Genomic DNA, 12675 nt, shown 5'->3' on the forward strand with positions numbered 1-12675 from the left:
AGATTTTTCGCAACAACACCCTCTGACCAGCAGCAACAAGGCAGATCTGAGCCCCTTACACTCCGCACGCTAAGGGTACAAAGGAGCTGGGATTTTGCTGAGGAATGAGGGAGAGCGACGACACGAGAAAGGGCGGTGGGGTGAATGCAGGCAGTGTGCCTACAGCGAGACGCACCACACTTCAGTAGGTGGAGCAGCTAGAGTGCCCTCCACATGCGACGGATATAAACTGAAATAAATTAGACGATTCACGTTGTGGGAGCAACCAGGTGCCTATGTAAACCAGGAAGGCACGAGCTACTAAGTAGCCAAAGGGGCCCCCAAGGTAGCCCCAGCAGCAGGCTGTTGCACGTTCCCCTTTGCGGGGGGCCCCAAGGAGGGACTAATTAGGATAAACGAGACGACAATAAACAAAAGTGAATGCGGCAGCTGGAAACATGAATTAAGGAGGTCAGAGACAAACGCCGCCTCAGCAGAATGTGGCGCGGCAGTGGCAGTACGCAGTACCTTGCAGCACGTTGCGAGACGCGGGGAAGCCAACAGAATCGAAAGACCCTAAAAGTCATGACGCAACAGAAATCATTCATACATACAAGAAGGCAGAAGAGCTCTACATAAACTTGAAGGCTGCATATGACGCCGCACGCCAGGCACTGTCTTAGCGGTGTGGGGCACTGGGGCTCCCTGCTGCCGGACACTGTTTACCCATTCCCTACCTTTCTTTTCCTTTGTACGTCCCCCCTTTATCCACTTCTTCGACTCCTGAAATAGAAGAGACCGACATGCAATGTGCAGCACATGTGGGAGAACGCCACTTCAATTTCAGGCTGGATCTGCTACAGGCGTGGCCACAAGGTACGGCTCACTTCACGCTCTGAGCCAAACTTCGCTCAAGTTCCTGACGCAACTATTCTACTCAGTGTGATTCACAGAACAAATCCCTGAATCAGCAAATTAGGTGCACTTAACGATTATGGCTACCTGGAGGTAGAGTTCACCGGATCTTGACAAGAATTTCGTAGCTTAAACCACAATTAGCTGCCTGTAAGGCAAGCTTCTACAGTTTTAAGGGAGAAAGTTGTCCTTATGTTAGAATATAACCACCTCTTCCTAACCTCACGTTACGAGACGATATCTGACTTGCACAGGAAAGCCGCAATGTAACTCCTGTAACTGTGACGCACAGTCTGAGGTCTCCCTTAAGAGACACTTTACTTCAGATTTTAATCAAACCCGATCAAAAGTTATTGCGTGTTTCCTAAAATAACTTTTGCCCTCCCGTTCCGCCACTCCCACGGTTCCCCACACAAGGGTAGAGAGCCAGCTGAGGCGCGCCTAGCTACGCACACCACGCAATCAAAGCGTTCACAGCTAGCTGCACATAGAATCTGGTACAGACTCACACAGCATTGTGCCTTGCTGTATGGAGCTTGCAGTACTCCGAACAGAATAGGGTATACGAACAAAGTACTGCGCTCTCCTGCAGGAACTTCGTTTAGACGTCAAGACACGAAAGCCCGAGGGCGCGGTTTTTAAAAGGGGGTACGATCTAGCTGGCAAAGCAACACTTAAACGCTCTTTGCGGCACTGGATAGTGACTGAATACAATATTTTCGGCCCACAATAATCCTAGAATCTAACACTAGCCCACAGAGCTTCTCAATGTCGATGCGGTAGCGTAAAGGTAAAGGCCTCGCCATGACCGCTTTACAGGGTCTGGCTCAACTTCTGCAGGAAAGACACGAGCTCCTGACACACATCTGTTCTCATGGAATTCGGAAGCCTGAGTGCTTCACTGTACAACCGCTTGTCCCACAACAGCACAAGTGCACGCTTTACGTACTCTTGAACGCTTTAGCTGAATACTAAGACGTCCTCCATGTTGACAACCATTCAATAGTTCTCCTTCAAGGACTCATAAAATTTCCGATTAGCACGCCATTGCGACTTAGTAGGAGGATTGATAACTCCAAACAACGTGACAACTTTACAGTGTCTGTAATGCCAGACGCTTCGTAGACTGTTATCCATTCAGTGCATCCTAATTCGATTAGAAGCCTTGACAATGTCTGCTCCACACTAGCCTTGTTCAGGGGCAGTAAGGGTAACGCCCATGCTCCACCTTCCGTCCTTTTTCGACCCCAACGCCGGGATACGCGCAAATGCATCAGTCGGTGCCTGCATTTCGTCTTTAAAAAGTATTAACCGCTTGAAGCTTACCTTTTCCCACACTGTGGAGGATTCCAATACTTCAGAAAACAGCTGTAGGTTTCCCGAGGATTTTGCTGAATACAGCTCGCTGGACGACCAGCAGGTGGCTAGCCTGATGGCAGCTAGTCATTATTTTGCGCTTCCGCGAACTTCTTGGCATTTGTCCATTTCTGCTTCGTTTATGCTGAATGTTCGATCGCGTTCGCTAGTGATGATCCAGCTGCAGAGCCACTAGGATGGAATGAATGCTCAGGGCCATAATTTTAGACGGCTTTGCTCAGCCGTCCACATGGAGATTCTGCCTGACCTTGCTGAGGCACCGACTCTACCCCGTTCAACATGTATGAAGGGAGCGTTGTTGAGGAGGCCACGAAGCGTCTCTCTCTCCGCTTCACATCCAGTGCCAAGTAAAGCTAATACCTTTTGGCCTTTACTGTGAACTTGTATCAGCGCATAGTTGACCGCGGTTGGTCCCAATTGCGACTCGATCCTCTCCAGCCGCCTTCATCGCGCCGCCGTTCCAATAGGAAGCTTACCATTTTTTGGAGGGCCGCCTGCGCTCGCCAGGCAGCCTCATTCCGCTAGGCCTACTTCTGTTGTTCAAGCTTTTGGGGTTTTTCGCGTGGGTTCGCAGCTCCTAAGCACAGGTCCCAGTACCCCTTAGTAGAGGCACCTACGCTGTTGGGTGGCTGTGTGGGGCTGAACAGGAGCGAAGGTCTTGTTGGCTATCTTTTCGGATCCAACTTGGACTGTAGCTGGGGTTGGTTGACAGCTCCTCAACCTTACTACCTGCCACTTCCCAATAGGGCGACTCCGTTTCCTAAAGCCAAAGACGAAAGAGCTGTGCTCGTTTGCTCGTGAAGCCTCAAGAAGTCCATCATGTGTGGAAGGCCAACTGGGCGGTCGTTTGATTATAAAGTTGCTGCCCACCTACAAATGCCTGAACTGACACCTCGGGTAATTCTAAGATAACGGGTGGACAAAACAGCTGTTCTTCTACGTTGTGGCTTTTGCAAGCCCAAGTTCCATATTTTTGGATACATGGATTAATTGGTAGACACTGTGCTACATTCGTCACATCTCCTCCAAAGCTTGCCCCTTGAGACGATCACTACATATACCGATGCCAGGGTTTGCATGGAGGCTTGATGTGCAGTTTTATAATTTGCGGATGCAGCCAACTTCCTCCGCGTGGAACGCGTAACCACTGAAGGTCTTCTTCGTCTCTAACATGCCGCGAAAAGTAATCGTACCTGTTTGTCTAGTGGGTATGAAGCTCATTACATCTTCAGCTAGAAGAAGAAATCTGTGAGTGGCTACCCCAGTTTGTGGCCGCCATCCGTTTTTAACGAGTACAACCGCCTCAGCATATCATGAAAGATTTGATGGTTTGATAGGGCAGGCCTGTCCATCATCCGTGGGGATAGTGTGCCTGCATCAGCCTGTAGAGCGGGTTCTGCGGCCCCACCAGGCGTCGTGCCACCCTCTAAATCTATCGCTAGAAAGCATTAAAACCAAACTGTTGCCAAAGGAAATTAAATCATTGAGTTTCCACACAAATTGAAAGAAACCAAAAAAGTGCTGTCGGGAAACACTGCAATTCTTTACAGTCACAGCGAGTGGATCAGCTGACGAATAGCAACAATGAAGTTTGATGTGCTGAAATCTGTCGCTCTGCATCCAAGCTTACCCAGACTCAATATATTCTTACCAAAAGTTGGTGAGTACTGCTTAAAACAGCTTCCTCCTGCCCCTGGCGGCGCTCTCTCACATATTCGCCAAGAAAGGATGGAGACAGCCAGGATGCGCGTAGCTGGATTGTCGAAGCACTCCAAACATCATATCTAGTTAATACATGCAATCTAGGCCACGTGCACATAACATTTGCGTCTTCTGGTATCCAGCTAGCATGGTTTTGGAAAAAATATGATGGCCAAGCAGACATACCCATAAGTCGGTTCTGTACTAATTCTTTGTCATGTAACGAATGTAGAAGAAAGTGTTCGTGCTGCTTGGCGCGATTCGTACGGCGCTCTCAAACGTGAGGACGCAGTATTCTTACCGAAATCTGCAACGCACCATAGCGGGGGACTGTTTAACGCACACATACTGGTCTAGCATATTGAGTGTTTTCCGGCAAGACTATCTTTTATTTCGAAGGCTAGCTGTCTTCTGGAATGACTGCTTGCTCGCCAAATCTGTCCGGCGAACTATTGCCGAATTCGTGACTAATTCAACCAGAATGAGCCCGCGCAGCTAACATCGGAACAATGTGGCTGAAGGCGCCGAACATAAATACGCGAATTTGGGGGCCTTTCATACAAAATGCCATTGTAACATTGCCGAGGCAGTGGCTTCTTATCCTAACCACAGCCATAGCAATCCATGCTTGCAGTGCATAGACAGCATTGGTTTTTGAGAATGTGCTGCAACAGGTGGTGAACAGCTTCCGTATTTCGGAGAGATTAAGGGCAGCTACACCAACAGCTCAAGTGCTGCAAGAGCCATTGCAGAATATTAAAGGGAAAGAGGTTCTCTAGAGACCATCACAGATAATAAGGCTTTATTTTACCCTCACCAAAAGCGTCAAACGCCTCTTTAGAGAGGCCGCTCCACTCTAGGCGATCTCGAAATTCGCGTTCCGAGGGCCCCTCGTGGAAGGGGGCCCTCGTCTGCTAACTTCCCGACTAAGCGGTGCGGTGTCCTGAAAGCAAACCCGATTTTCTATGAAATGACGTAGAAGATTCTGTGTATGTGGCTCTCGTTTTGCGTCAGAGTTGTTTTCTTTACCGGAGGCGGTCCTTAACTACGGCGGCGCACAGCTGATTTCCGAAATCGCAGCTGCGTTTGGTGGTTTGTGTGCTGCAGCGGTCCTTAAGTATGTGCTGCATACATCCAGATTCATGTTACACTTGGAGTCTTGGCTTCTGCTTGAGCCAGCGGAGAGCTTGTGCCGGTGCATGTGTTGCGTTGGGCCGGTACTCTCACTCCTAAATGCTCCACAAAACACACCAGCGGTGATTGCGGTCTCTGCGTATCTTTGACTCCCCTTAGCACACACCGTACCATTGCCTTAGACGGCATCCAGAAGCAATAGAAGCGCTCGAATCCGAGGCAGCAGTTGCAGCTATTCGGTGTGTTGGCGGCATGCAGTGCACCCTCCGCGGCAGGTGCAGGCGCATCCCTGTCAGCCTGGTAGTAGCAGGCAATCTTCGGAGAGAGGCGGTCTCCTCCTAGCAGCATCATCAGGAGCTTCCTGCTGCAGTAGCAACACATGAATAAAAGTGCTGGCCCTCAGAGCCTTCGCTTGAAAGGCGGAGAGGGTGCTCCAGCATATGGCTCCAATATTACAGGGGGGCGTCTCATTGAGAGGGACCAAGAAGGATGTTTATGTCGTCTTGAACAGGATTGAAGAAGAAATTTCAACAGCGTGACAAAAGCAGCAGTAGCAGCAGAATTAGACCAGTGGTTTTCCGGGCAGGTCCAGCACCACACCCAAGCTGTGCTTCGCGCAAGTGCTGTGGTGCATGCGTTCATAAAGCCTCTTCAGTGCCACCAGACTACACAGCAGCAGCGTTGAGGGTGCGAGGGTGTCTGGAGGTTCCTCTGCCTGGCGATGCTGCAGAGCGAAGGGCCCTTGGCGTCCCCTGACTCCCACGTCTCTCCGGTGCATCGCAGCTCTCAGCAGCTGCAAGAGGCGCAGCAAGCGAAACAGGAGCTTCAAGAGCAGGAGCAGCAGCAGCGTCCAGTGATTGAACAGCGGGGGGGAGGCACCGCTGCTCCTTGGGAAGGTCGCAGCACCAGCAAAAACAGCTGTTCATTCCACAACGGCGGCAGTAGCCCAGCAGACTTCCAGACCTTGGGGAGGCTGCAACAGCGTGTGCAGGATGCGCATGCTGCTACGGTGAGCCCCTTTACTGAGGAGCTTTTGCAGCAGCGGCAGCAGCAAGCACGATCGCGTGAGCAGGAGGATCAGGCAGTTTTTTCTGCCTTTGTGCCCTGGCCAGATCGCTCGAACGAACCCCCTCTACAGGCTCCCTCAACGGCAGCAGCGCCACCCCCCACCAGCCTGTTGGAGTGCAAGTCACATTTGCTGCAGCAAGGGCTTGCCGCCACTGCCTCTGCTGCCGCTGCTGCTGCTGCCACAACAACGGCAAGCAGCAACGGCAGCAGCAGGAGCACCAGCGTCAGCAAGAACCAGCTCTCCGTCAGTCGGGCAGTTCGTCACCAGGCCTCAAAGCTGAAGCGCATGACAGCAAACTTCCTCGGGCGATCTCTTGCAAGCGCCTCTGTCAATTCGGAGGGGGGAGAAAAGGCATCTTCAGCGATGCTCTGGAGACAGCCCCTCGACTGCGGTGTGGTGGTAGGAGAGGATGCACTGACAACGGAAGTGCCTTTTGAGACTGAAGAGGGTCATCGAGCTGCGCAGCCTTTTCTCGCTTGGTACGTGTGCTTCTTCTCTTGATGTTTAGACTTGCCTCAGTTGCGAGTGTGTGTCGGTATGTGCTTTCGACGAAGCGCGAGGGTGAGAGACGCGTGGAGGCCTCTTGGCTCCCCCTGCCAGTGCGAGGGGTGGCTTTTAAAGGATTTTAGGGGCGCGGCGTACTGTTTTCGCTCGTTTTTTCGTGTTTCCTGGTGCGGCCTGTCTGCACTTGAGCTGCGCTGGATGCGGCAAGAGAACAGGCGCTCAGTGATTCACGTATAAGGCGTTGAGCGTCGTCTCCGTGCTGCAACCTCTGGTGCTGCTTTGCCTTTCGAACGCTTTCCTTCGGCCTGAAAAGTCCTTTTCTCCGCCCTCTGTCTGCCGTCTGCAGCGGCCGTTCAGGTGGCATTATACGCGACTCAAGCATGCGTGTTTCGAGGCATCGTTTTCTACACAAGAGCAGTCCACATTTATCTCCGCTTCGTGTGTGTGAGGAATTCCACGCGTGGGTGGGGGTGTGCACAGGTCTCGAAGTTTGGAGTGGTTGGACAGACGAAGCAGTGCAGAGGCGGGGGTAATCACCTTGCTGAGTCACGCTTCGCCGCTCAAGACGCCTGTTCTCATGGGTACAGATGCACAGTGCAACACCATCGTGGCTGCAGCTGCCGCTAACGGTGGTGATCAGGGGCCATGTCCGTACATTGCGCCGCTCGAGGAAATCATTCGGCAGCTGTCGCCGCTTATCCCTCCGTAAGCTCCGTGCGACGAAGATTTTAAAGCATCCTGTGGTGCACGTAGAGACCCCCTTTGCATATGAAGGGATTACGTGATCCTGCTCCGTGTTGCCACAGTGTGTATGTGTGTGTGTGTATGTGTATGTGCATGTGTGTATGTGTATGTGTGTATGTTGGTGTGTTTATGTGTATGTGTATCCATATATCTATGTATGTGTATGTGTATGTGTGTGTATGTGTGTGTATGTGTGTGTGTTGGTGTGTTTATGTGTATGTGTATCTATGTGTGTGTACGTGTGTATGCTGGTGTGTATCTATGTGTGTGTATCGATGTGTGTGTATGTATGTGTGTGTATGTATGTGTGTGTATGTGTGTATGTGTCTCTATGTGCATATATGCGTGTGCATGTATGTGTAAGTGTGTGTATGTGTCTCTATGTGCATATATGTGTGTGTATCTGTGTGTATGTGTATGTACGTGTATGTACGTGCTGCTGCTGTTGCTTCTGCTCCTATTGCTATTGCGATTGCTGTTACTGTTGCTGCTCTTGTTGCTGCGTGGATTTGCAGGCCAGCGGGACTGGGCATGAGCCTCGAAGAGAAGACACTTGCGGCGAATACTGGCGTGGAAGCGGGCGACTATGGGGCACCTGCATCCCATGAGGCAGCGGATGCGGGTGCCTGTGCAGAAGCAGGCATTTTGCCAGAAGCAGCGGCTACAGACGAGGCCGCTTCTGCAGCTCAGTTGGAAGGGGCAGACACTGGTGCTCTAGACGAGACGGCTGATGGAGGAGCAGAAGATCGTGCAGAGGCTGGAACTGCTGTTGATGCGTCGAACGCGCTGGTAGTGGAAGCAGCGGCTAAGGCTGCGGCAGCCGCCGGAGTAGCTGACGCAGACGCGAGGGCTGCAGCTGTTGTCTCGGGCAGATCAGGGGAAGTATATGCCGAACGATTTGCTGCTGAGACAAGCCACTGGGAGCTCTCCGCTGAGGAGCTGGAGGACGAAGGTACAGGAACGCGGGAACCTGTGGAAACAGCGGCAGAAGGCGTCGAAGAAGCAGAAACTATGATTAGCGCAGCCGCAGAGTCAGAACCGCAACTGTGGGATGTAGGGGGTCCATGGCAAGGCGAGGCGTTTTCGGCAGAAGATACGGGGACAAATACAGCAGCAGAAGCAGCAGAGCAGGCTGGAGAGATGCAGGGCTTAAGAGAAGCAGCAGCAGCAGCATACGAAGACGCAGTGCGAGGTGCAGAGGCTCCGGAGGAAGGATCCCCTGCAGCAGGGGAGGCCTTTGTAGCAGCCATACCGAGTAGGCAAGAGCATTCTCCTGTTCTCGAGGGAGAACCAGCTCTTGGAGAGTATCTAGCAGCAACAACAGCAGCAGCAGACTTTGCAGCGGAGCCTTGTCTTGAGGCTTCGGAGGTCTTTGCGAGAAATGGGGAGGTGGCACCCGCACGGGGTGTACCACTGATTCCGATACCAGTAGAAATAGGAGAAGCCACTGCATCAGATTCTGATGATCTGCAGGGTGGCCTGCTTACAACGAGCTCGTACGTTCGTTGCTGTTGATGCTTTTTCTTGCGCTCCCTCCTTTCGCTGCTGCTCAGTTCCTCCCCTACACTGTCGGTGGAAAGCGTGTCATGCTGCTTGTGGAAGGCAAAACAGTGCGTGTGGTGCGTGCTGCCCCTGCAGGCGGCAGCTGACCAGCCGGGGTAGCGAAGAAGATCCCGAGGCTTTGGATGCGAAACACTTGAGATTAGGCCTTTCGGATTTTCCTGAATGGCTGATGCAGGTCGATGCAGACGCTGACGAGGAGAGGCGGAACCCTTACAAGGCTGTTCGGCTGCGGAAGTAAGTGCCTGCTGCACTGGCTGCTGATCTGTCTCTCTCTCTCTCTCTCGTTTAGTGCTGTCTCCCTGGAACTATTGAAGACCTATAGGGGCTACAGATGAGGCCTTTTAGTTTTCCTTGCTGCTCACCAGTGAAAAGGGAATGCGTGGTTTTTGTGCGCATATACATATATATATATGTAGGGTGCGTTCTGCGGGGGAGGCTCTGATGATCTGTCGCCCCTCTAATTGCTTCTGCTTGTGGTGGTGATAATGCTGCTGCTGGGGGTGGGGGCTTATGCAGGACCGGCTTGCTGCCGTGTAGAGGCGATGCAAAACACGACGAGGCTACAGCCTGTCGGATTAAGGCGCGCATGGAGTGGATGAAGAATTGTGCAGCCAAGGGTAGGCATCAGGGGCGTCTCTCTAGCGGCGATGCAGACGCGACATCGGGGCCCCAGGAAAGACTTAGCCAGGCAAGCAGCCGCAGCGTCTCGAGGGCATCTGAGAGTGCGTGGAGGGAGAGACAGCAGCAGCAGCAGCAGCCAAACAAGGGCAGACTTACCTCAGGTCAAGCGGCACATCGCCAGATTGAGAGCCGCGCCCGTGGTATGAGTGATGCTGTCAAGCAGCAAGCTCAGACGAGCGGCACTGGTAAGACCACGGGAGTAGGGTGTTCTAGTTGAATGTGTGGGGGGAGGGAGGCAGCAGAATAATGCAGAAGGGGCTGTCTCCTTGCTTCAAGGGCGTCCTGCTGAGTGCTGCGTATGGGATGCATGGCACTGCTGCAGGGGCAGAACCTTGTGTGGGATCCATCCCAGAGGATGGGGTTAACAAGGTAGCGGCCCTTCGTGCCAAATTCGAGAGAAACAGCTCCACCTGGTTCGAGGGAGAGGTGAGGAACGCCATTATCAAGCCTCCTTTTTGCGGGGGTTTAGGGTTCACGCCTTTTCCTGAGAGCCCATGGCCACCTTGCTAAATATACTGGCTGCCTCTATGGGCCGATCCGACGGCACGATGACGCTTCACAGTGCCTGTTCGCTGATGCCTGACTTTGCAATATCTCGACGTGCATGGGTTTGCCACCTGTGCATTGAGCCAGGCGTGGGGTATGATGCTGTTGGATCTAGTCGTGCGTTCCCTTTGCTGGCAATCTTTCTAAACAGGCGGTTGGACGCTGACTACGGAGCTGTCTTTAGAGAGACTTTTAGGGACTGCAATGCATGTATAGCGTAAGGGCTCCACCGCTCCTGTGTGTGGTGTGCCTTCTGTGCCTCTTTTCCTTTCTTATGCAGCTGCACCGCTTCTCTCGACCCGGCTCATTGCGCGACATTTCCAGCGAAAGCCATTGAGTCTCCGTGTATGTGGCCATGAGTTAGGCCCCCCTGCTCCCTATACTGTTGAATCACAGCCCCCCCTTTCCGTGTTGTTTCCAGCACCAGGCGGCTTGTGGTTCGCAGTGACCTTTCATTCTAGCCGAGTCTACGGGGTGTGCGTGTCGCACGTACCGCAGCTATAAAAGCGTATATCGGCACCGAGTTCTGTAGGGGAGGAGGCAGTCCAATGCGCTGGGGTGAAGCCCTTATCGGTAGTAGCGAGAATTATCCCTTCTCCCCCCACCAGCCGGTCTACGCGCTCGAAGAGTCTTCACACGCATTTTAGTAGCGGGAAACCGTATAGCCGAGCAGACAAATGAATAGGCGCAGCTACACTTATCAGAGAAAGAGACAGACAGAGACGAACAGAAAAGAACAAAACGCCGCCGCTCATTTCACGCTGCCTGCAAACTAGAAGGGCATTTCTCTGTGTGCACTTCGGAGCCGCCCGCACGAGACAGCACTCTTACACAAGGCCCCTCCCGTCAAAAGTGTCCTTCCCCAAACTGCCCCCCATCTGCCCCTCTGAGAAGTGCTGAAGAGTGAATTTCTAGGACGGAGACCGTTTAGCTACATGGCCGGTTTCGGCTCACTTTAAGGCAGCTAGCTGGCCGCGTCGACAGCTAGGCAGTTGCGTTTTTGTGTGCTACAAGTCAAAAAGTGATTCTACCTCGGCGCCATCAGAGACGCCGAAAGACTGGAGCCGACAGCCCCCGGAGGACGGAGAAACTGCTTCCTCCCGAAATTCCCACGAGTGCTGTGGCCAGAGCGACTCGCGCTAAAATATGCATCGCATACACACACACGCAGCTAGAAGCCGCCGCCTAGCAGAGCCATAAGCGAAGTATCTAAAGTCTGCGCGGATGGCTCCATCGCTGCCTCGGTGTCTCGGGATTCCAAAGTCGAAGGCGGGGGGCTGGCGACAGCCTCAGCAGCTGCGTCGCCTCCGAGCAGAGCGAGCAGCGTGCCGCAGTTAGAGGTCCCCGAGCTGATGCCTGCTGCAAGCAAACGCATCAGCAGGTGCACAGGCAAAAAAGTGCTTTAGAGGCACAACCGACCGACCCCTGGATGCGTGTGCATCTCCGCAGCGGTGAAAGTCGCACGCCTTCAAAGAGCCAGTTCTCCACGGGCAGGCAGGCGACAGCAACCTTTCATGCGCGGGGGGGGGCACACAAACAGAAACAGAGACACGGAAGCGCATTGAGAAGGAAGCAGCCGGCCAGGTGCAAAAAGCGGGTGGCTGCTGGAGACGACTCAGAGGCGGTAAAAAGTCACAGGAGCCGGAAAGACTTTCAGGGATCTCAAAGCGCTGCCCCTTGTAGCGGGGAAGACGCAAGCACTTACGCCGCCGTGCAGGCAGGCGTCTACATTTTTAAAACAGCAGAGAAACGCAAACAAACAGTCTATGCCCCAAGCGCATGTTGCTGTATTTTAACAAGTCCTTAGACACCAGCACACCAGGCGATGGGAGAGCCAGAGGCATTTGCGGCTTTGGTGGGGGTTCCTCATCAGAATCGTTGAAGGGTTGACAGTGCAGCTCCCGCCGAATGGTGCCGTGCAGCTGCAGAGCCACATCGTAAAGCAAGCACGCGAGATCAGACGCTTTGAAGCTCCTTGTCTCGCCAGGTGTATGTACATGCAGGGGCGCTCAGTCTGCATGATTTCTTCTGGGTTCTGCTAGGCCGTCTGCGGGAAGCGTTTTCCTTTTTTTGACTGAAAATTTGTTCCCGCGTCGAACGCCGTGCAGCCCGTAAGACAGGGCAGCAAGGCTCTTGCAGCAGCAGCAAAAATCACCTCCCGAAGGTGGGAGGCATGCGTAGCTAGCTAGGTACCTGTTCGTAGGTCTGTAGAGACAGCGCACGTTTCTTTGCAAGTGCTGCTTCTACGAGAGCCGCATTCCTCTTTTCCTCCGTTTTGAGTTTGCGCTTCAACTGCCCGTCTGTAACTCCTGGCATCATAGTGCTAATGAGCAGCAAGTCCGTCCCGCAACAAGACAGACACTCATAGAATCTGCACGGGCAGACACACCCACACACCTTGAAACAGGCTTCGCTGCCTCACGAACACGACTGCTGCTGTCAAACTGTGCGCTGGTCTGCCG

At 53.1% G+C, this 12675-nt stretch overlaps 1 protein-coding gene across 1 annotated transcript; it reads left to right on the plus strand.

The window, feature by feature from the left end:
- Window positions 1-6346: 6346 nt before the first annotated feature.
- On the plus strand, window positions 6347-10550 carry LOC34622305 (the record flags this gene model as incomplete). Its single annotated transcript, XM_026334222.1, has 9 exons — window positions 6347-6654; window positions 7160-7384; window positions 7939-8045; window positions 8091-8542; window positions 8633-8919; window positions 9062-9220; window positions 9503-9866; window positions 9944-10093; window positions 10494-10550. Coding segments are annotated over 9 exons (2109 nt in total), but the record flags the coding sequence as incomplete, so codon positions are not given.
- Window positions 10551-12675: the final 2125 nt, after the last annotated feature.

The sequence above is a fragment of the Cyclospora cayetanensis genome, unplaced genomic scaffold, assembly GCF_002999335.1.
Source record: "Cyclospora cayetanensis isolate NF1_C8 unplaced genomic scaffold, CcayRef3 CcayRef3_contig_39, whole genome shotgun sequence".
Lineage (NCBI taxonomy): Eukaryota > Apicomplexa > Conoidasida > Eucoccidiorida > Eimeriidae > Cyclospora > Cyclospora cayetanensis.